Source organism: Myxine glutinosa, chromosome 2 (genome assembly GCF_964187855.1).
Source record: "Myxine glutinosa chromosome 2, kmMyxGlut1.1, whole genome shotgun sequence".
NCBI lineage: Eukaryota > Metazoa > Chordata > Myxini > Myxiniformes > Myxinidae > Myxine > Myxine glutinosa.
This window is the reverse complement of record NC_136262.1, coordinates 138480505-138505086: the sequence shown is the minus strand read 5'-3', so window position 1 is coordinate 138505086 and position 24582 is coordinate 138480505. Positions and strand designations below refer to the sequence as shown.

The window sequence follows — 24582 nt, the reverse complement described above, 5'->3', positions numbered from 1 at the left end:
TGGGGACGCAGGCGGTCACAAAATTCCATTGAAAACGCTGGCTGCCGAAGCAGAGGGTGACGACGCGTGGGCCGAAAGTGCGTATGGCCGAGCCATTAGCAGCGACCAAAGAGGGGCCGCAAACGGCGTCCCGCCTGTCCTGCTCAGAGGCGGGTATGACGCTCAGTTGGGCGCCGGTGTCACACAGGAAACGCCGCCCAGACGCTTTGTCCCGAATAAACAGCAAGTTGCCCGAGTGGCCGGCGCTCATGGCTGGGAATGAACGCCGGCCCGGCCGTTTCCCGACCTGCCGAAAGTGCACGGGGGCCGGCACGTCCGAGCCTTGTGTCCGAACCTGGTGTGGTAATAACACCACGCCCGGTCAGGTGGAGGCCCCGGCCGTCGTGTCGGAAGCGGGCGGTGCGGCGTGGCAGCCGCCAGTTGCACCGGCAGTTCAGCCTCCAACCGCGCAGGGTGCTCGGGTGTCGTGGGCGTCGTCTCGGACGGCGGCGGGCTCCAGGTAACTGCGCCGATGTGCTGGCCCGCCGAGGAGATCTTATCGGCTTCCCTGGCGAGGGCGCGGGAATCCGTGATCAACGTGCCAGCCAGGGCGAGGCGTACCGGGTGAGGCAGCTGGCGAAGGAACAGCTCGCGGAACAGAAAATCCGGAGAGTGCTCACCGAGCAATGAGAGCATATAGTCCATGCGCTCGGACGGGCGCGTGTCGCCGAGCTCGGGCAGAGCGAGCAGGCGCCGTGCGCGTGCTGCCGGTGAGAGGGCGAAAGCGTCGAGGAGGAGTGTCTTCAGCGTGTCGTATTTGTCAGCAGCCGGCGGGTGCTCGAGGAGGCTCAAGGCGCGGGCCGCGGTGGCGGAACCGAGCGCCGCCACAACATGGTGGAAGGGGGTGTCATCCGCGGTGATGCCTCGCAGGGCGAACTGAGAGTCCGCCTGAGCGAACCAAACAGCCGCGTGAGCCTCCCAGAAGGTAGGCAGTTTAAGCGTCACTGCCGTATCCATGTCGGTAGGTCACCAATGAAGGAACTGCGCTCCAACGCGAGTCGAAAGAATTGACGCGACCAAAGACGGAATTGGTCCGAGTTGCTTTATTGAAACAAAACAGCTCAGGTATTCTGACAAGCCCGTTTATCGGGCAGCAATATATATACACATTTATGTCGGGAAGTTTGCCCGGCAAAAGCTATACCGGGCATGCCCGGGTGTCAAGGGCGAGCCTTGGAAAGGCGAGTCTGGACCTGCCCGGGCGTGTTTGGCTGCGGCCTGGCAAGTCGAGGCTGGGCGTGCCCGGGCGCTCTGGACGAGCCCTGGAAAGGCGATAGCGGGCATGCCCGGACGCTCTGGGCGAGCCCTGGAAAGGCGATAGCGGGCATGCCCGGACGCTCTGGGCGAGCCCTGAAAAGGCGATAGCGGGCATGCCCGGACGCTCTGGGCGAGCCCTGGAAAGGCGAGAGCGGGCATGCCCGGGAAAGACGAGACCGGGCGTGCCCGAGAGGTTCGGGCGTGCCCGGGAACAGTGAGTCCGGGCATGCCCGGGAGAGGCGCGTCTGGCCGTGTTCTGGCCGGTGCAAGGCGATTGTGTGCATCCAGCGGTAACCGCTACAATGTCGTGTTTAAGTCACTCAGAGGCCGTTTCAATTGCCACACTGTATGGGTTGTGACACACTCCGTTATTACAGGTACACGCAGCTATGCACTTCAAGTTCTTGGCCCTACAAGAGCATCTGGCAGTTGCACAATTTTTGCACTTGCAGCAGACTATGTCTGTGAACTCGTTTGGCAGAGGATCGTCCACACTGACGTGTTGGTGTCGTCTCCTCGTAGCATTCTCGTACCATCCACTTCCAATGGGCGACTCGATTTCAGGGATTGGTACATCTGCCTGGTATCACACCTGAGCCTGGTGGTGTGCGCGTTTGATGTGTTGCTGAAGACATTTTCGAGTTGGCGGAAGCTTTTCTTGGTCTTTGGTGCCCTTTTGAAACATGCGGTATCGCACATCGTTGATGTTAGTTTCGTCCGAAGCTGGTGAGTAAATGCGGCAGAAGAACTCTTCCACACTCCGTATGGTGGATTCTGACAGTGTGCCACGTCCGAGGTCATTAAGCAATGCTCCGTGTTGCTGGAATACCTTCCATGTCGTCTTTTCCCCGTGTCCACTTGGTTGACTGACTGTGTCACATCTTGTAACCGCATGGTACGCCAGGATGTTACGCTGCATGGTCGGTGTCAACTGTATGTCGTGCACAGCCACATAACGCCGTTGCTGCCTTGTGCCAGCTCTCATCCAGAGCTCTCCACTTAATTGTCCCGCGAAGTGTGTGAGCAGTACCAATACGTCGGTGTCCCTGCACGAGACTATGATACGTTCGTATCCATCCATATAGGCCACCTTGGCATGCACTATTATACGTGTATCGGCCTCCTCGTGAGATGATTGCAGCTGTTCAACATCAGACCCCAGTGACGATGCTACTTTGCAAACCCACCTGCAGTGATCGACTCACAAGTGGGTCGGCTCTTTTTTGCCTCCAACATCATTTGATCGCTGAGAAAGTTGGTCAGATTTGCCTTGTTTTCTGGTAAGTCCATGAACTGCTTCCAGTTGGCAGGGAGTGGAATCTCTCTGCTGTCGATCTTGCGCCGGATAGAACGTACTTTGTACTTGAAATGTGTCCTGTGTTGCTTGTAACTTCCAGCATCAACCTGACATTCAGCCATCAATTCAGAGTATCGTTCCCACACATCTAATAGGCTGTATATTTCTCCCTTGGTGATGCCAATAGAAATCTCATGTGCGACAGTTTTCAAACAAATCTCCCTAGGGTTTGGCTGCATCATTGGATCATGCTCACGGCCAGCTTTTCGTGTGAAGTTGACATAACATTTGAGATGGTACCGTACATCTCCAGCTACGAGGTCGTTCACACAAGCCAATCTGCAGCTCAAGAGAGGGTCAGTCTGAGCGGCTAGAAGCAGCTTTTTAGAGAATGACAGGGATGCTGCAAGTCGGGTCTTGTCTTTGGACGTTTGCTGGCAGAAAACACACAGGTCCGTGTTCAATGCCTTGGCCTTGCTTCGCAGTACCTGAGAGGCTTGGTCGCCTGCGTTGGTTGGTCGAAGCACCCTCCTCTGCACAGGAGGTCTTAGTTTCAAAATCTACTGAGATGCATAGCACTTGTGAAAGTGCCATAACAGTCTTTGTGATAAACAAATTCAGTGTCACCAGATACAGATTGAAAATTTGCAGCTTCCAATCTCTCCACTGCGTCCCACCTTGCATAGTCTTGGTGTTTTTTGCGCTCACTCAGTGCATGCTGCACTCTCTCCAGTCCGTTGCTTACAAGCTTTCTAGTTGGTTTGTTAGACTGTTTCTGACATATAAAGCAAATGTTCCAATTAGTTGTAGTGTCCACGCTTCTTTTTCTCGGCTGTATGTGTGCTGCTGGTTCCATGACGCCACTGCTGATCAGCACCTGTTCAAAAGAAAAATACGTTAGATCTAGAAGCTAAAACCGACACCATTTTGATAAGCCAAGATTATTTAACATGATTAACAAAACAAACAACTTTTGGCAACATTAGATATATATTATATCACAAACTGGTTAGTGGTTATGGTACAAATATGTACGGATTATGTATATTTAATTGATATTATATTTGTATAGATATTCATTACGATTTGAAAATGAATAAACAAGAAATATGTAATGAAAAATGCAAAGCAAATCGTACGCTTAGGTGGGAATGTAACGATCGTTAAACCATGGTACAGCCGATTGTTGCAACAACATTTATGGGGGGTGGGTTATGTTTGTTGTAATTAATCAGTCTTATTCACAGTTGTAAACCAATTGTCTGTTACTGTTATGTGAGGGAATAATAATGAATGATTTTGATACCTAAAACATATGCACGGGATGTTTATTTGTGAAGTTATTGCAATTTTTGTTATATGTTTACGGTGAAACCGAAATAATTATTCGGCATTTTTTTGTATTTTTTGCCATTCTTTGTAAAATTTCCCGATATTATAGTATAAACCAATATTTGTACAATATGTATTGTTATTCTGCTCATTTTGACACCAAAAATAAGTTTGCAACTGAATTATTGGTCATTTTATTGACATTTTTGTATTTTCGAGAAAATCAGATATTTTGCGATTGACCTTTTTCACAAAATAACCCACTGTGAGGTCCCAAATCAAAATATCAAGTGTCATCCAGGCTAATATTGCTCAGGAGGTGTCATGGTTCAATCCTAGCATGGGTGACAGCTTGTAACAAACAGTTACCCCTCATGAAATTTTTTGAGATTATAATCCTAGTCTAAAAAGCAGGGTTAAACATTCAACTGAATACGTGTGCCATGTGCCGTACGTGTTTGCATTTTAAAAATCCATTTTCTCGGAAATCGTTGGTCCGATTGACACGAAATGTTACCATCGAAGCACCTTCGCCTGTAGAATTTTTTATTCATAATTATGACGTCATAGGTCACGTGGTGCGGACGCCATCTTGGAAAAACGTTACACATCTATCTATATCTCCCAAACCGCTCGGTCAGGTTCACTATGTCAATAAATTATGTTTCGTTCAAAATCATGGTAGATTAGCAAACCTATACATTTTTGGAAAGGTTATAGCATAAGGAAACTAAAAATCAATGTTTACATTTGGAGAGATACCTGTATGGCGGCCATTTTGTATTTTCAAAATGGCCACTGTAAAATACATATTTTGTTCTATTTCTGCCTCTAATTACCCTAAAAACTTTTTAAAATATACTAAACCTATATTTTCAGGGACAAGGAATCCAATGAAAGTATCAAATTAGTGCTATGGGGAATGGTAAGACACGAATCAAAGGTTTTGAATTGCAAAATACTGTCTTTATATTCGCGATAAGTTGCATAATCAAATACATGTTATCATTTTGTACAGGCAGTTAATAACATCAAAATGTGTCACAATAATTCATATCACCAAACATACACAGGCAGTCAGCAAAATCATATATACACATGCAGTCAGTATAACTTCACATCTACACAGGCAGTCAATGACAAAATATACACAGGCAGTCAATGGCATCAAACATACACGATTACAGAATATGCCATTTAGAGTTCGTCATCACTGTCCTGTGTGTCGTATCCGACAATATAGTCCGCATCGTTTTCACAGTCCGTTGCACACAAGCAAAGGTCGGTCAAATTGATTGGCAAATCGAATTGGTCGAATGGTCGATCGAATCGAATTCGATGAATCGAATCGAATCGAATCGATCGAATTGGTCGTATGGTCGAATGGTCGATCGAAGCGATTGGTCGAATGGTCGAATTGGTCGAATGGAATTGGTCGAATGGTCGAATTGGTCGAATGGTCGAATTGGTCGAATGGAATTAGTCGATTGGTCGAATTGGTCGAATCGAATTGGTCGGAATTGGCAAAGGTAAACATTGATTTTCAGATTTTCCATGTAATAACGTTTCCAAAAATGTATAGGTTTGCTAATCTACCATGATTTTGAACGAAAACGCATAGTGAACCTGACTAAATGGAAAAAATAAAAACATGGCTCATTGTCAAGTACTCACAATGGGGAATAAGATATGTTGACGGTGATGTCATCGGTACCTTCGTTATGACGTCGTAATTCGACAATACAACACTTATCCATCCGATCATTATGAAATTTTTTTCAGGAACTGTTGGTCTGATGGACACGAAATTTTCACCATAGGAGCGCCTCCTCATGTGGAATATTTTAATGATAATCATGACGTCATAGGTCATGTGGTACAGGCGCTATCTTGGAAAAACCGAAAAATGTTGCACCTCTATATCTCCAAAACCGCTGCTTGGAAAAAATTGAAACATGGCTCATTGTAAAGAACTCCATATGGGGAAGAGGTGTTAACGATGACGTCATTGGTGCCATAATTATGACGTCATAATTTGACAGGGACAACGCTTCGTCTGATCAGTTTGAAATTTATTGAGCATGATCTATGCAACAATTGTATTAGAGACTATAAATGTATGATGTCATCGCTGACGTGGTCTGGCAGCCATATTGGATCAAAGAAAAACAATGTTCAAAAACAGAAGAGTTGGCTTACAACAAGTTGACTGTGCAGGGTAAGTATTCTATGAATACCATCTCGTTTTCATAAACGTAACAATGAAAAACACGGCATTTCCCGAGACATGTTATTTCTGCTGATATTATTTGATCCCACATAACATTATGACGCATAACGCCGACACTGAGGCAAATGTGTCTAGCGGCTCCGCCCCCATCAAGCTGATTGACAGTCATAGCCACGCCTACCCCAATGCCATTCTTTTTCATAGGAATGTCGTTTTCTGGACTTTTCATGGAATCATTTCAAGCTACGAGAATTATAATACCAAAGGATGTTGCAGGAAGTAAAACTCTATCGAATGGTAGCAGAATCGTTGCCATTGATAGAGGCAGTTCGGAAATATGCCGTCTGGAGAAGATTAATAATAATATTAATAATAATAATTATTATTATTATTATTATGATTATTATTATTATTATTATTATGAACAAGAAGATGAATTCCCGGGTTTGAGCGATCTCGTTATTTTGCCTTATTTTGCTTTTGTCTTGGTCTGGAGAACTGAAAAGGGATCCCTACCTCGACAATCAGCTGAACAGTCCAGGTGTGCTCTCATATGTCGCCTAAGCGAGTTTTTAAAGAAGATTATCGACTTTAGTTTTGCATTTAGCAGATGGGACCGACATTTTTTTCCGTGACATCCCCACATAGAGAGTACTCGTGTAATCTCTGATAAGTTTGTGCAATTATATAAGTTGCTGAAAGGTTGCCCAAACCTTGCAGCAATTGCATTCTGTGTCCCTCCTCCCCTCCCATCTCTCCCTCCTCGAGTTGTTTATCGCAGCTGGAAGTTAACCGTACCCACCTCCTGGATTGCTGCTGTTTATAATGTGGAGCAGGCGGGGTGCAGCTCCAAATTTCCGGATTGTCATCATCGTTATCAAACTTGCAAAAGTAAAGCTTCACTTTGGTTCGAAGCCACCCTCGCAAGGTAAAGTTCATTTATGGCGTGATAAAAAGTTCCTGCACATATTGAAACCTCTCGTTCCGTGGTAATGGTCGCGTTTCAGTCATTTGTTTCTTCCCGTGTGCTTCGTCTTTTCATTCTGGAGGAAATATTCTTGGGTGTCTTGATCCCTAAGTAAGAAAAAAAAATTCACCTGACGTGGATGATGGCAGAGGCAAATGTTTTAGTACATGTAATAATGTCACATATCAACATGTACAACGTCACATACAGTTCATAATAACAACAGTTATACAGCATATATCATTTGAACATACATTACATCTTCCTTTTCATAATATTGACACCAACATGTTATTCAAGATGGAATTGTGATGTTTACAGCTATAAATTTATCAATCGGTCCATTGTAGTGAATCGTAATATGACTAAAATATGTCAACAATGAGACTAGATACGAACAGTTCCATCATGTGGGGTCGTCGTGCCATGACATGACGCTGTCTCCAAGCAAGGATAATGGGAATATCGAAAATACAACTGAAAACAGTGTTCGACTGCATAGGCCAGGAGCCTACAAGGAAGAAAGGGGCTAGAAAGTGAGTTTTGTCCAAAAACTCTGACATATGTTTTTCTTTACATGATTTGAAAAGTCTAATCGTACCACGTATTAAGTGAAAGGTTCTCTTCATGAGACTCCCCTGTTTTTTGCGAGGCGAAACAATTTTTTCACAACCACTTGCGACAGAGTCCGATTGTAGGAGTTGGGTTCCGAAAAATGTCTTTTTCTCAGATGTGACATGGGATGTTTGGACAAATAACAACCATCTCTTGGAACCGCCATTATCTCGATTTTGGCTACCTGTTGAACCAAGTGTGGTTAGCTGTTGACTATTTAATATTTGTTGTACTTTTCGATGAAAATAGTGGGATGTGACATCATCATTAGCTGTTGGCTTCGGTGAGTGATTGTGGATTGATTGGTAGATTAGCCAACTGGATTGGAAACTGGCTTAGTGATAGGAAGTAAACACTGGCTGAGTACAGGATGTCTGGCCCAGATGATGTACAAGGTGGTCTGGAAGTCGCTTTACTGAGAACAGGATGTCTGGCCCAGATGATGTACAAGGTGTCCTGGAAGTCACTTTCCTGAGTACAAGATGTCTGGCCCAGATAATGTACAAGGTAGCCTGGAGGTCACTTTACTGAGTACAAGATGTCTGGCCCAGATGATGTACAAGGTGGTCTGGAAGTCACTTTACTGAGAACAGGATGTCTGGCTCAGATGATGTACAAGGTGGTCTGGAAGTCACTTTACTGAGTACAAGATGTCTGGCTCAGATGAAGCACAAGGTGGTCTGGAAGTCACTTTACTGAGAACAGGATGTCTGGCCCAGATGATGTACAAGGTGGTCTGGAAGTCACTTTACTGAGAACAGGATGTCTGGCCCAGATGATGTACAAGGTAGCCTGGAAGTCACTTTACTGAGTACAAGATGTCTGGCCCAGATTATGTACAAGGTGGTCTGGAAGTCACTTTACTGAGAACAGGATGTCTGGCTCAGATGATGTACAAGGTGGTCTGGAAGTCACTTTACTGAGTACAAGATGTCTGGCTCAGATGATGCACAAGGTGGTCTGGAAGTCACTTTACTGAGAACAGGATGTCTGGCCCAGATGATGTACAAGGTGGTCTGGAAGTCACTTTACTGAGTACAAGATGTCTGGCCCAGATGATGTACAAGGTGGGCTGGAAGTCACTTTACTGAGTACAAGATGTCTGGCCCAGATGATGTACAAGGTGGCCTGGAAGTCACTTTACTGAGTACAAGATATCTGGCCCAGATGATGTACAAGGTGGTCTGGAAGTCACTTTACTGAGTACAAGATGTCTGGCCCAGATGATGTACAAGGTGGTCTGGAAGTCACTTTACTGAGTACAAGATGTCTGGCCCAGATGATGTACAAGGTGGTCTGGAAGTCACTTTACTGAGTACAGGATGTCTGGCCCAGATGATGTACAAGGTGGTCTGGAAGTCACTTTACTGAGTACAAGATGTCTGGACCAGATGATGTACAAGTTGGTCTGAAAATCACTTTACTGAGTACTAGATGTCTGGCCCAGATGATGTACAAGGTGGTCTGAAAGTCACTTTACTGAGTACAAGATGTCTGGCCCAGATGATGTACAAGGTGGTCTGAAAGTCACTTTACTGAGTACTAGATGTCTGGCCCAGATGATGTACAAGGTGGTCTGAAAGTCACTTTACTGAGAACAGGATGTCTGGCCCAGATGATGTACAAGGTGGTCTGAAAGTCACTTTACTGAGAACAGGATGTCTGGCCCAGATGATGTACAAGGCGATCTGGAAGTCACTTTACTGAGAACAGGATGTCTGGCCCAGATGATGTACAAGGTAGCCTGAAAGTCACTTTACTGAGTACAGGATGTCTGGCCCAGATGATGTACAAGGTGGTCTGAAAGTCACTTTACTGAGTACAGGATGTCTGGACCTGATGATGTACAAGGTGGTCTGAAAGTCACTTTACTGAGTACAGGATGTCTGGCCCTGATGATGTTCAAGATGGTCTGAAAGTCACTTTAGTACTGCTAAATTTCTCGGACCTCCCTCCTTCCCTCGCCGTCCACTTTTCCCCAGCATGGTCAAGGCAACACTGACTCACTGACGCAGGAGTCAGTGGTGTAATGGTATTACATTAGTTGTGTGGAACCGGAAGGGCTTGCTCGCGATTTTGAGTATGAAGGTGGAGTTCCGGGTAGGGGGCGGCGGTGTGTGTACAGGGTTGTTGCACATCACCATGATTCCGCGTGCTGCAGTAATTGATTGTTCTCTTTGTCATCGCATCGTGATCTATTCTACATCAGAACTTTACAGGGTGGCAGCGGTTTTACGACGCATATTCGAGCTCATTGAGGTAAAAAGCCAGTGTTTCCCGTGCCTCTTGTAATCGGTTCATTCCTCGTTGACCTCGCACCCCTGTTCACAATGGCGGACCCGGCGGGGACTCTGTACATGGACTGAACCGCGCCTAACACAGCGGTGGCTTTTAAGATGTTTAGGCAGCAATTGGAGCTGTACTTTCAAGTTAGAGGCATTACGGTGAACAAGCAGGTGCCACTCACTGATCCTGCTTCAAGTGGGAGAGGAAGGCCTCAAACGGTGCAACACATGGACTTTAACAGACGAACAGCGGCAGCAACCCACACATATTTTCAATTGCTTCCTGGAACAAATGGAACCCTTGGATAACTTCATGATCTGTCGACTGGAGCTTCGTTGCTACAGCCAGAATCTCAGTGAGTCACTGGATGCCTTTATCAGCCGGTGCAAGCTTCCATCCCAGAAGTGTGATTTCAGCTCCAAACAAGAAGAGGACGACCGCTTGATAGAACAGATCATTGGAAGTACCCAAATGTCCGACTTTCAGAAGGAGCTTCTGACAAAACCTAAGACCTTTACTCTTAACGAGTCCTTGAAACTGGGGCGCACATACGAGGTGTCGGCCACATACATCAAACAGCTGCAGCTGCATGTTATGAGTGATTTTGCTAACAAAGCAACAGACAACGTAAACATCTCTGCTGTTGGCCCGAGACTCAGTAAGTGCAAAACTGTGGGACCTCACACCCTCCAACACGTAACCAATGTCCTGCTCGCAACGCCACATACAGATTGTGTGCTAAACTAGGCCATTGGGCCAAGTTCTGTCTTACGTCCAAGTTTCAACAACTGCGACAAAGTCTCATCGAGTGCCTACAGACACCAAACATTGAGAAGCTTTGCACCCAACAATTATGGTCCTACAGGTAATGCTTGGTGGAATCCCCGGACATCACATGCTCGTGTTGATCTTCACAGCATAGAACATGAAGGTACACCAGACCCTCGAGTTCCAGGACAACACCCATGCATAAGGTATTCGCGGTTTCTTAACACTTACAGTGTTCACCATGCCAGTGCACAACACGAAGCAGTGTATGACGCACCTATAATGGAACAGCAACACAGGCATCGGCACAACACCGATGACCCTGATGACCTTGCATCACAGTTTGATTCATTGACTTTTGATTCGATTGATACACCTGGTCAATGTAATGAGGTTTACACAACACTTCATGTCAGTCTATGCAGCAGGCTGGGTATTCATTATCTTTAGCTGAAGGTGGACACAGGTGCACAAGGAAACACGTTGCCCATTCGCACTTTTCGACACATGTTTCCCGAAATGCTGAATTCAAAATATGAACCCGACATTGGCTCTCTTCAGACAGCAGAGAGTGTCTTTACTGTGTACAATGGAACCCACATCAAGTGTTTTGGCACTGTAGATGAGGCCAGCAGTTACAAGGGATTATAGTGGACCAGCACACGTTTCTTTGTTGTGGATGTCAGTGGTCCTGCAGTTCTGGGCCTCCCATCGTGTGAGAATCTACACGTTGTTACGTTGCATTGTTCAGTGAACAGTAACCAACCACTGGTTTACAACAGTGTGAAGGATGTCATGGATGCATACTGTTACCGTCCGCGGATTAGATGTTATTTACCGAGCGGTGGTATTGCCGCGACCTAACAGTTCCCCCAATTCTTCCCCAACTCACCCGATTCACCCAGACGTTGGCCAAATCGCGCTATGCCAAATCAATGATAGAAAGGACACGATGACTGGGAAAGAGGAAACGACGCAAGGGGTACAGTTCTCAAGACCTCCGGAGGAGGGTATAATTATAGTGGTGGAGAAAAGGGGTAGATTACAAGGCAGTGAGGTAAAGACACAGAAGAGATGGGCACTTAATTACCGTCTTATCTTAGCCCAGACAGACCACAGACAAACGGAACAAAGCAGACTTACACAGGGATTGATGGCAGGAAGGGACAGGTAGGTCGATAGCACAAGGTGCACCTTGGCTCGGGGACAGGATAAAGCACGGTCCAGAAGATGCGGGGAGGTCTCACAGCGCTCGGAGGGGACGTCTTTCTTGCTTCAAGCTCAGCGCGCATCTGACGTCACCTCCCCCTCACTGCGCATGCTCAGCGGGGAGTGACACGCCCTCGGCTGGTTGGTTCCGCCCCACTGGGGCCGGTCCGCCGCTTCCATTGGGTGCGGGGGTTACCGGGCTCCGCCCTTGACGAGGAGCTGACAGCGAGCCCCTATTTGGTAACCCCGTCGAGCACATGTTTGATGGCGGCTCGTTGGGAAGGCCTGGTGCCCTCCCAACACCCCCTACCAACCAAGCCGGAGTGAGGACGTGCACTTCCTGCGCTCGTTGTTGTTGTTGTTGTTGTTGTTGTTGTTGTTGAACTGTGAGGAAGAGCTGCGGGGAGGTATTGGGAGGTCCTAAACTTCCTAACGGTGCCATACAATCACATTCTGGTGCAACGAACGGTCAGAATTAATGGAAACGAGTCCTTAACTGACATAGACTAAGAATAACTAGCAAGATGTCCTATAGTTGTCTTACATGAGATGCGGTGAACCTGGGCGCGACATTTAATGGGGGAAATAGGGGGAGGTCGGTTCTACAGAGTGTTGTTTACAGAAAATGGGACTAGGGAATGGGGGATTGGGGATAGTTGGGAAGTATTGAGGAAATAGGGGAATATTTACAAGCGGATATGGATGGATGCAAATCCCATATCCGCAACACTGCACCCTTCTCTACCTCGGGCCGGCCCGACCCGATAAATTTTTACCTACTTTAGTGTGGCACTCAGATGTAGTTCCCTCTACTATTAACTCAACCCTGAGTGCGACAGTTTTACAGATGTTCACAAATGAGTAAATATGTCCCCCTGCGACGTTGCACCCTTCTCCTAACAGAAACACACTCACAGGATAACCGAATCGCGGAAAGCATCCTCAAACTAAACATACAGCCGGTAGGGAGCATTATTTATACAACACTGATATTTACACTACGATCCAGGACCTGTTCTTTGAGGAACACATGCAGATGTTATGCATAGGGAGAGCACGCATGCCAGCATCGATACACCAACCCACGAGTGCCCTGTGACCCTACGGCCTTTAATAATGTGCAGAGCACCCCGTCCAAGCACCAAAAGCACCACCCCATTACGCACAGTCAGCACCATCCGGTGCACCAATAAAGTGTTCATAAAAATGCACAGTTAAGTGTCCATGGTCACCGGTGATGTCGCAGCCGGCCGATGTTCTGCCGCTGGTCTTGCCTTCATGGAGTGCACTTGGCCTTCTGGCTTCTTTAGAAATAAAGAAAGGCGCCAACCGCGTCCATTTCTGAATTGTGGCCGTCAGGGGGGCCAACTAAAAGTGGTTCACCTGTATGGCATAGGTGCCACGTTGACCCAGAGGTCCATCCACGGGTGGTGCTTGACCGCAAAAGAACTGCGGTCCATTGTGGGCGGCCACAAAAATTGCTGTCCATATGGTGTATCGATCCAGGCAGCAAGCAGCGGAAGTACAGGCCCACAACTGCGGAGCCAGCACCTCTCTCTCTCTCTCTCTGCCCCAAAGCCAGATCCTCGGAGGTGGGAGACAAAAGAAGACAAGTGAGTAAGGTGGTAAGGGCGCAAAAGTGCATGCAATACAAGGTAATGCACACTGGGGGCACATGGGAACCAGGTGAGACAGGTACGTTCCTACCGTACACCCCCCCCCCCCCCCCACCAGGTAACCTACATTGCCCCTCCCTTACCCCTTACTGTATCCACAAAACACAACACTACCCATAAACATCTACTTTACACATCAACAACGTCCCTACTGTCTTCCCCGTTCCTCCCATAAACCAAATTCATCTTCTCTCCCTCCTAACCAATCAAATTTGCCATTTCCAACTCTCATCAAAATCTGCCATCACCAATTCATCATCAGTCCCTCCTAAGGAGGGAGAGATGGAATCACCCCAATGTCTCATCCACGTTGTGATGCGTCTCACAAATCCAAACAACAATTCTCCTTTCCTGCAACACAAAACAAAGAAAACACAGGTGTGGAGTCATCAGCATCACCTCAGGTAAGTGGCTGCGTATGGTGCGACAGGTTCATCAATCCTAACTATTTCCTAAATGACTTTAACAACTTTACATTACCTGGGGTCTTTCCCTGCCAATCCATTGGCCAACTTACACTATGGGTTCTAAAAACCAATTCCCATTGACCAAACTGTGGTGCTTCTCAATTTGGGGTCTCACTCCCCCGATTCATCTCCCGGTGCCCTTGCACAATTTCTGGGCTGCGACGTGTAGCTCTCCCAGCAGGTCTACCCACCTGCACACCTCCACCACTGCAGTTGCCACCCGAGCTTACCTAGCTCCTCACCCTAACCTAACTAACTGGGGAAGGCCCCTCCTGGCTCTGTCACCCCTCGGTGCCCTCTGGCACTGGGCTACCCGGGTCCGTCCTCCGGATCCTCGGGCCCCATCCACAACTACCGGCTCCCAGAGCCCACCTGCGGCCTCACCTGGCCGACATCCTCACAGTGGTGGAGTGCCCAAACCAACTACACACACTAACAGGCTACACGCCCAGCCATTTCCACAACACTAATGCACCCATCCAATCACCATTCTTCCACCTGCACCACAGATGCCAATATCCAACCACAATTTACCTAAACCCTCTACCTAACACTTACACTACCCGCCCCGGGTATCCGTGATGGGGGTCCACTCTTCCCCCATCCACACCTTCGCACCACGCACACCATTCCGTACCACTTACTCCAACTCTCTCCACACCACTCATTCTCTGCTCCATATATTCCACACACCTGTACTTGCACACATGTGCTCTCATACTTGGTGCCGCCTGCACCCTTCTCTCCCCCAAGCGCATTCGCGCTGATCCACAACACTCACTACTCACCATGACACTCATCCGCAATGCTCTCATTCATCACTTGTACACTCACACACACCTCGGAGCATTGCCTCACCGATGCCTCATTTGAAGCTGCTCACCAGCACTTCCATTCACACTGCATCATCTGCTCTGTCTACTCCCTTCTAAAACTCGCGCTCCTCCATCTTCCCTTACACTCAGCGCTCCCACGTCATTATCAAACACTAAGCTACTATGTCCCCACTACAGGTACCAAGTCTCTTACTTAAATCTTGTCACCCATAGTCACCTCTAGTCGCTATCAATATAACCTAACCCACCCGGGCTAGTTTTCACTGCCATACACCCCATAATCTAGAGCGCATTTGCCCCAATCATGGGAAGGGTGGCAGGGATGCCACCCTTACCCACCGTCATACGGCGCGAGTGGGACCTTGTGGGACCACCTCGTATGTGAGTCGTTGCCCGCCTGCCGGACCCCGTGCGTCGCCCCTTGCGGGGTCAGCGCGGGGCCGAACCGGCCGGGTCCCCACAGTACATTACCCCCAAGGGGCTCCCGTGCCTCCCCTGTCCCTCTAAAAACTACCCCTGTTGGTGTCGATGCATGGGTCACGCTTCCGCAACCCGCTACCCATTGCACACCACCACAACCTTGCTCACTCACACCTCGCACCTCTCCCATCACCGGACCCTCTCGCTCGCACCCTCGTTCCATACACTCCGGACCAGCCATACACCTCACTCTTGGCCTCTCACGAACATCCGGGTCCATCTCGACCCCCAAGCTTATTAAATCACCTGGCACATCATACGCACGACCATATTGGTCACCACTTACACCGGGTCTTCTTTCTCTTCGCTTCTCCTCCATCACCTGCGAATCCCTCATCCGGTTAATGAGCACATCATCACGATCCGAACACAGACTTTGGACCAATTCTTCTACTTCCTCTTTTATCTCTTTCTTATCCTCTCTCCGTCGCTTCTTAATTTCGCTCACCCCTTCTTCCACTTCTTCTAATTTCTGCTTCACCTCCTTCATCTCCTCGTGCGCCCCCTTAAGTTCTTCCTCTAACTCCACCTTATTTTTTTATATGTGCTCCCGCACCTCCCGCTCTTTAACCTCCATCACCTCTACCACCTTGTTCATTTTCCTCGTCAGGTCCTCATGTACCGTCTGACACTCTTTTTTAATTACCCCTACGTCCTTTTTCATCTCCTTCTGTGTTGATTTTAAACTCTCTATTACCGCTGTGTTCTTCTTTACCTGGTCCCCCAACTCCTTTTGTCCCACTGTCAGCTGTTCTACTCCCAGCGTCAACTCCTCTATACCACCTTGCAATTTTACAGTCCCCTTTCTCACCTCCTTCTCCATGCACTCCTTACAGTGCCTCACCTCCTCGCGCAATCCTCCGACCTCCTCACTCACACCTCTTCTGATCTCCTCTCCCATCACTTGCCTCTCCTGCCCAGACGCCATCCTCATCTGCTCCATTTCCTCCCTGTGAGCATCCAATTTAGTTTCTACCCCCATTCTGACCCCCTCTATCTGCTGCCCCATTTGTTTAACTTCCCTTTCCGCTTGGTCCCTCATGTCCCTCAATTTGCCTTCCATACTGTTTTCTAACCCCTTTAACCCCTTTTTCATCCCTTCCATTTGATTCTCTTGAGTGGCCATTCTGTTTTCTACCCCCTTTAACCCATGTTTCACCCCTTCTATCCCATTGTCTAACCCCTCTAATTTAGCTTCTAGCCGTTCCCCCATTTCTCCCATTTTGCCCCCCATTTCGCCCCCCATTACCCCCAATTGCTCACTCTGAGCCCTTATTTGCTCACTCTGAGCATCCATCCGGTTCCCCATTTCGCTCCCCAATCGCTCACTATCAGCCCTCATTACCCCCATTTGCTCACTCTGAGCCTCTATACTGTTTTTCAAACCTCCAATTTGGTCTCCCATTTGTCCCATAAGGGCCCTCATTTGCAGGAAAAAAAGGTTCGAATCCACCAGCGGCGCTGCTACGGTCGCGGGCGCGGTCGCCGTAGCCATGTGCGAGGCGCCATTTTGCGCGCCCGTGACCTCGTGCGCGAGGACGCCATTTTGCGAACCTGCCACCCTCACTGCTTCGCTCTCCTCATGTCCCTCAATTTGGTCCTGGATCGACCCTGCCTCACTCTCCTCTACCGGAACCCAGCCGTCTTGATCTCCCATAGCGCGACTTTCAATATTCGGGTTTTTTGTAAAACAAAATCAAATTTCGGTGACTTGTAATTTTGAGCGCGTTAAGCGCGCTTCGGGTCCGTATCTCACTCCCAGACACCAGTTGTTACCGTCCGCGGATTAGATGTTATTTACCGAGCGGTGGTATTGCCGCGACCTAACAGTTCCCCCGATTCTTCCCCAACTCACCCGATTCACCCAGACGTTGGCCAAATCGCGCTATGCCAAATCAATGATAGAAAGGACACGACGACTGGGAAAGAGGAAACGACGCAAGGGGTACAGTTCTCAAGACCTCCGGAGGAGGGTATAATTACAGTGGTGGAGAAAAGGGGTAGATTACAAGGCAGTGAGGTAAAGACACAGAAGAGATGGGCACTTAATTACCGTCTTATCTTAGCCCAGACAGACCACAGACAAACGGAACAAAGCAGACTTACACAGGGATTGATGGCAGGAAGGGACAGGTAGGTCGATAGCACAAGGTGCACCTTGGCTCGGGGACAGGATAAAGCATGGTCCAGAAGATGCGGGGAGGTCTCACAGCGCTCGGAGGGGACGTCTTTCTTGCTTCAAGCTCAGCGCGCATCTGACGTCACCTCCCCCTCACTGCGCATGCTCAGCGGGGAGTGACACGCCCTCGGCTGGTTGGTTCCGCCCCACTGGGGCCGGTCCGCCGCTTCCATTGGGTGCGGGGGTTACCGGGCTCCGCCCTTGACGAGGAGCTGACAGGGAGCCCCTATTTGGTAACCCCGTCGAGCACATGTTTGATGGCGGCTCATTGGGAAGGCCTGGTGCCCTCCCAGCACCCCCTACCAACCAAGCCGGATTGAGGATGCGCACTTCCTGCGCTCGTTGTTGTTGTTGTTGTTGTTGAACTGTGAGGAAGAGCTGCGGGGAGGTATTGGGAGGTCCTAAACTTCCTAACGGTGCCATACAATCACATTCTGGTGCAACGAAGGGTCAGAATTAATGGAAACGAGTCCTTAACTGACATAGACTAAGAATAACTAGCAAGATGTCCTATAGTTGTCTTACATGAGATGCGGTGAACCTGGGCACGACATTTAATGGGGGAAATAGGGGGAGGTCGGGTCTACAGAGTGTTGTTTACAGAAAATGGGACTAGGGAATGGGGGATTGGGGATAGTTGGGAAGTATTGAGAAAATAGGGGAATATTTACAAGCGGATATGGATGGATGCAAATCCCATATCCGCAACAATACCCACAACAAATTGACTGCATCGGTGAATTTCATACAATGCACAAGCTTGTTGTGGACCCAAATGTCCCACCACATGTCGATCCACCACGCAGAACCCTCATTGCTCTCAGGGACAAAATTCAATCAGAACTTGATGAGATGGTTCTTCAGGGAGTCATCCGGCGTATCAAGGAACCGATGGAGTGGGTCAGCTCTCTCACATATGTAACCAAAAAAGACGGCAGTATTCGGATTTGTTTGGACCCAAAGCACCTCACTCGAGCACTGATTCACCCGTATCACAAAATACCTACAACGGAAGAGCTAAATCACAAATTTGAAGGACCGAAATACTTCTCCAAACTTTATGCCAAGACAGGGTATTGGTCTGTAAGAATCGATGAAGATAGCCAACAACTTCTTACATTTCAGACCCCAGCGGGCCGGTATTGTTTCCAACGGTTGCTATTTGGACTGTGTGTAAGCCTGGATATTTTCCAGATGGAAATGGACCGTATTCTCCAGAATTGTAAAGGTGCAGTTGGCATAGCAGATGATATCGCTGTCTATGGTGCCACTGAGGAGGGGCATGACCGGCACCTCGAGGAACTGATGAAAACAGCACAATGCGAAGGCCTCGTTTTCAATTCAAACAAATGCTACATCAAAAAGACCAGCATTACTTTCTTCGGTAACACTTACGGTGGACAGGGAATACAGCCTGACCAGCAGAAGGTTGAAGATGTGAGAGCTGTTCCAAAACCTGAGAACAAAGCCGAGCTTCGACATTTCATCGGCCTCATGACATATTTGTCACGCTTCATCAAGGGCTTCAGTGTGAAATTCGCGACTCTTAGAGACCTTCTCAAAAAGGATTCTGAATTCCTATGGGAGCCGCACCATCAAATTGTATTTGATCATCTGAAGAATGAGGTGTCAGAAACATCTCCTCTCCACTACTATCAGCCAGAGGAGCCAGTCTACCTCCAATGTGATGCCAGTCTTCAAGGCCTTGGTGCAGCATTGCTTCAGGCCCATGGAAACCAGCTAAAGCCAGTGGCGTATGCAAGCAAAACTCTAACAGATAGTGAACAACGTTACGCTTGCATTGAACGTGAGCTATTGGCCATCGTGTTTGGCCTTGAACGTTTCGATACCTTCCTGTATGGTCGGAGTTTCATTGTTCTCACCGATCATAAACCGTTGTTGATGATCATTAACAAGCCATTGATTTCTGCCCCACCGAGGTTGCAACGAATGCTTGTCAGACTCCAAGGGTATAACTTTACAACGGAGTACCGCCCTGGGGCAGACAATCAGCTTGCCGATGGCCTATCCCGCCTTCCCAGTCAACTCAATACAATGACAATTGACTTGGACCTGCGTGTTGACTTGGTCCATTTCTCTTCTGAGAAGTTGTCTCAGCTACAACAGCAAACACTTCGTGATTCTGACCTGTCAACTTCGAGACTTTATTATCAGTGGATGGCCAGACCATCTGAAGGACCTCCCAGAGGCTCTTAGGACATAACGGAGTTTTCGGGATGAGCTGTCAATTGAAAATGGTGTAATTCTTAAAGGAGAGAGAGAGAGAGAGTCATTATACCTAAGAGAATGAGAAACGACATTCTACAGAAACTCCACTCAGGACATTTTGGACATGAGAAAACTAAACTGCTGGCGAAGGATACTGTGTACTGGTATAACGTTAACAAGGACATTGATCGGCTAGTGGAATGCTGTCCTACCTGCCAACGACACCGGAAATCTCAGCTGCCTGAACCACTACAGCAACATGACATTCCACTCAGACCATGGAGCAAAGTCGGATGTGATCTGTTCTATTTTGATGCAGATCAGTGGATTGTCATCGCAGATTAATTATTCCAAATTTCCTATTGGTCGCAAACTGCCCGAGTCTGCTCCCAGTCGCACGATTATTGCGACCTTGGGACAGATTTTTTCTGAGTTCGGATTCCTGATACGTTTATGAGTGATAATGGTCCTCATTTCTCCAGCGCAGAATTTCGTTCATTTGCTGGGAAATTGAATTTTGACCACGTCACTTCATCCCCAACATACCCAAAATCTAATGGATTCATTGAGTGCCAAGTCGAGACAGTGAAATATATCCTCCGCAAATCAAAAAGTGCGGGAAACGATTTTCATTTGGCGCTGCTAGCTTGGCGGTCCACCCAGGTGAGCTACAACTTGGCAAGTCCTGCTCAACTGCTAATGGGCAGAAAAATCAAATCGCTGGTACCAACCAGAATCACTAACGTGCACGACGATGACAACCTCATCCATGAGGATCTGGAGAGTCGCCACTACTTAGAAAAGCTCTACCACGATAGGTATGCTCGGACACACGAAATGTCGGGCCTATACCCTGGACAGCTGCTCGGACACACGAAATGTCGGGCCTATACCCTGGACAGCTGCTCGGACACATGAAATGTCAGGCCTATACCCTGGACAGCTGCTCGGACACACGAAATGTCGGGCCTATACCCTGGACTGTGAGTTCGCGTTCAGAACCACAACACCCATTGTTGGGAGCCGGCCACGGTTCTCTCCTCAGAACCACAACACCCATTGTTGGGAGCCGGCCACGGTTCTCTCCCTGTGTGAAGAGCCACGGTCATATTTGCTCGCATCACCAAATGGTCAAACACTCCGACGCAATCGAATTCACATTCAGGAGCTCCCGGCGTGTGATGCGGTGCCCCATCAATCTTTGAGCCAAAACAAGAGTTCTGAAGCCACAGTGAGTGTGAACAGCGAACCATCTGCAAGGTCTGGTAATGAACCTGTGAATTATGACTGTGACGTCACTTGTGTGACCAGAGCAGAGATGGTTCATCAATCTCCCCGGCGTTCTGCCAGTTTTAGTCACAGGTTGCCTCTGTCACAGAACCTGACACCTGTGCACACGAGGTCTGGCCGAGCTGTGAAAGCGCCATGCCGTCTTGATCTATAAAACACTTTGCTTATCCGATGTTTGCATTTATACACTTTGGTTATCTCGTGTTACCTGCTCTGTGTTACTGGTGTAGTGTTGTAATGATATAATGACAGTACAGACATGTAATGGTGTTACATGGGTTTGCTGTTTTACTTTATTACTTTTCTTGTTGTGGGAAAGGGAGATGTAATGGTATTACATCAGTTGTGTGGAACCGGAAGTGCTTGCTCGCGTTTTGGAGTATGAAGGTGGAGTTCCGGGTCGGGGCAGGCGGTGTGTGTACGAGGTCGTCGACATGAACATGATTCCGGGTGCTGCAATAAATGATTGTTCTCTTTGACATCGCCTCGGGATTCATTCTACATCAGAACTTTACAAGTAGGAAGTTAGAAGAAATAAGTGGCCACAAGTTGTTAGTGTCGAAGAGAGGTTGCTTGCTTGTGTTTGCGTTCATAGAAGGGCAAACACAGGCCAAACGATTACTCAAGTGTGGACAGCTTTCTCTGGACGATTTGGAAAACCTTCTCCACCAAAGCAGACGCTGTTAAAGTGGAAACAACCGTTTTGAAACAGGAAGTGTGAAGGACAAAAAGCACAATGGAGACCGGTAACACGAAGAAGCATGCACGTGCACCGCTGTGTTGGTGTGCGTTGACCAGTCACCAGGGGCGGATCCAGGGGGGGGGGTGCAGGGGGTGCTCACTCCCCCTCCCCCTTCGATCCAGGATGAGGGTGCAGGCGGTGCGAATCTGCGAAACTGTTGGACCAGGGAAGAACACATGGAACTGCAGAAACTTCCAAGAACGCACGAAATGCTGTTTCTGACGATCAATTTTTTTTAATTTCCTGGGGGAGGACCCCCAGACCCCCCTTTTATCCCCCCCCCCAGCGCTATAGTTTTATGCACCCCCCCCCCCTCGTCTTGAAATTCCTGGATCCGCCCCTGGGTCACTGAGAAAATCCACAAGAAAGAGAGCTGGCGATCTTGGCATACCGCAGAACACAATGCAAACTCAAATGGCCAAATATCTTCAGTTGAATCCCTGGCGTCCATCATTTGTGATTGAAATGAGTGATGCCAACATGCATCTTGCAATGTCTTGCGTTGATACCTTCCTGACTTCCCTGTCTCGAGGAAAAGTGTTGTTTCCTCGAGACAGGGAAGTCAGGAAGGCGTCACCTTTTTTTTTTTCTTTTTTTTTTTTAGTATACAAGATCGAGGCTCGTGAAAGAGCTAACATTAATCACACAGAAAGACAAACCGACACATAAAACATATAACATCGGGAGCGGTAGACAAGATGGGGAGAGAGGGGGAAGGACACAAACACAACATTTGAGAGCAGGGACATCGAGAGATATGTGGGAGGGAGAGGGCATGGGAAGGGGAGGTGGGAGAGGTATAAAACATATGGACACTGCAAGGACTTCCAGGAAAGAAGTTGGAATTTCAAACAAAGTGGATCTGGAGTGAATTAGCGGGGGTAGAAAAGATCAAGGTTTTGGATGGGGGAAGATAAGAGATGGTGGTGAACAGATGTTTTAAAGACCTGGAGGGAGGATTGGGATTGAAGGGAGTGGGGGAGTTTGTTCCAGAGACGGGAGAAAAGAGGAATGAAAGAGTGAAGGTGAGCAGAGAGCCTAGATTTCGGCAGTTTAACCATCAGAGGGTTGCTGGCAGATCTTGGTTTCATCAGACCACAGAATCTTGTTTCTCTTAGTCTGAAGGTCCTTTCGGTGCTTTTTTTGCAAACTCCAAGTGGGCTTTCATGTGTCTTTCACTGAGGAGAGGCTTCCGTCTGGCCACTCTGCCATAAAGCCCAGATCGGTGGAGTGTTGCAGTGATGGTTGTCCTTCTGGAATTTTCTACCATCTCCACATAGGATCTCTGGAGCTCAGCCAGAGTGACCATCGGGTTCTTGGTCACCTCTCTTACCAAGGCCCTTCTCCCCCGATTGCTCAGTTTGGCCGGGCGGCCAGCTCTAGGAAGAGTCCTGGTTGTTCCAAACTTCTTCCATTTAAGAATAATGGAGGCCACTGTGCTCTTGGGAACCTTCAATGCAACAGAATTTTTTTTGTTGGCTTCCCCAAATCTGTGCCTCGACACAATCCTGTCTCTGAGCTCTGCAGGCAGTTCCTTCGACCTCATGGCTTGGTTTTTGCTCTGATATGCATTGTCAGCTGTGAGACCTTATATAGACAGGTGTGTGCCTTACCAAATCATGTCCAATTAATTGTATTTACCACAGGTGGACTCCAATCAAGGTGTAGAAACATCTCAAATATGATCAAGAGAAATGGGAGGCACCTGAGCTAAATTTCAAGTCTCATAGCAAAGGGTATGAATACTTATGTCAATGTGATATTTCAGTTTTTTCTTTTTAATAAATTTGCAAAACTTTCTAAAATCCTGTTTTCTCTTTGTCATTATGGTGTACTGAGTGTAGGTTGATGAGGGAAAAAATGAATTTAAACGATTTCAGCATAAGGCTGCAACATAACAAAATGTGAAAAAAGTGAAGGGGTCTGAATACTTTCTGAATGCACTGTGTTTCACCCACCTGCAAGACCATGGCTTAGCTGTCATAACACACACGTGATCCTCAACGAGGCAGAGGGGAGGTACCGTACAAGCAAGTTGGTGGGGGCGCTTCAGTCTGTGGTGCCCGCAGTCCAAAAACAAGTCGCCAGACTGACTTACGACCTCTTCACCACTTCCCCCCCCCTCCCCCCCATTCAATTCTTGGCCCCGTGACAGCCAAACAGCTCCTTAGCTGTTCTCCCACCAGTAAGGTCTCCACACCAGGCTCCTTTGCCTCAGGCTTACTCAGCCTCACTGGTTGCCAGGGTTCTCCATACTACAGGGCGCCCAACCAGACCCCCCACCGACGGGCTCCCAATTTCCAGACACCACTGGCTGCCAAGGGCATTTACCTTAGGATGGGCCGCAGTCACTGCTCCTCCAGAGCTTGATCCATACCTGCGGACACACACACCTTCCCCACCCACAAAATCCACAATAACATTTCCTCCTCCACTGCCATTCAATTCTCAACACATCTTTCAACAAAAATAAATACTGCCATTGCCTGCTTACATGTGAAATCCCCATTCACATTTCAATCACATCTCAATTTCCATTCTCACGACCACACAAATACACAAAACCTCAACACAAAAACAAACGCCACCCACAAGAAACTTTGTGGCTGACACTCCAATCCCCTCACCGACCATGCCATCACTCTCACCCACCCCCATTGCAAATTACTCATGTACCAATTTC

General features: G+C 48.0%; 1 protein-coding gene across 12 annotated transcripts in view; it reads left to right on the top strand.

The window, feature by feature from the left end:
* Positions 1 to 24582, top strand: part of AADAT (aminoadipate aminotransferase) — a 193906-nt gene that overhangs the window by 6047 nt on the left and 163277 nt on the right. For 2 of the 12 annotated variants that reach the window (XM_078771729.1, XM_078771723.1), the window contains exon 1: positions 6872 to 7083. The exons of 2 other annotated variants lie outside the window; for them this stretch is intronic. Coding sequence is in view for 4 of the 10 variants with exons in the window: in XM_078771727.1 (XP_078627853.1) it covers positions 6981 to 7083 (103 nt within the window). In the remaining 6 variants the exon portion in view is untranslated. Of the gene's footprint in view, positions 1 to 6871; positions 7084 to 23545; positions 23636 to 24582 lie in introns of those variants that run through there. 8 more of the 12 variants (XM_078771726.1, XM_078771722.1, XM_078771731.1 and 5 more) reach the window with 7 other exon arrangements.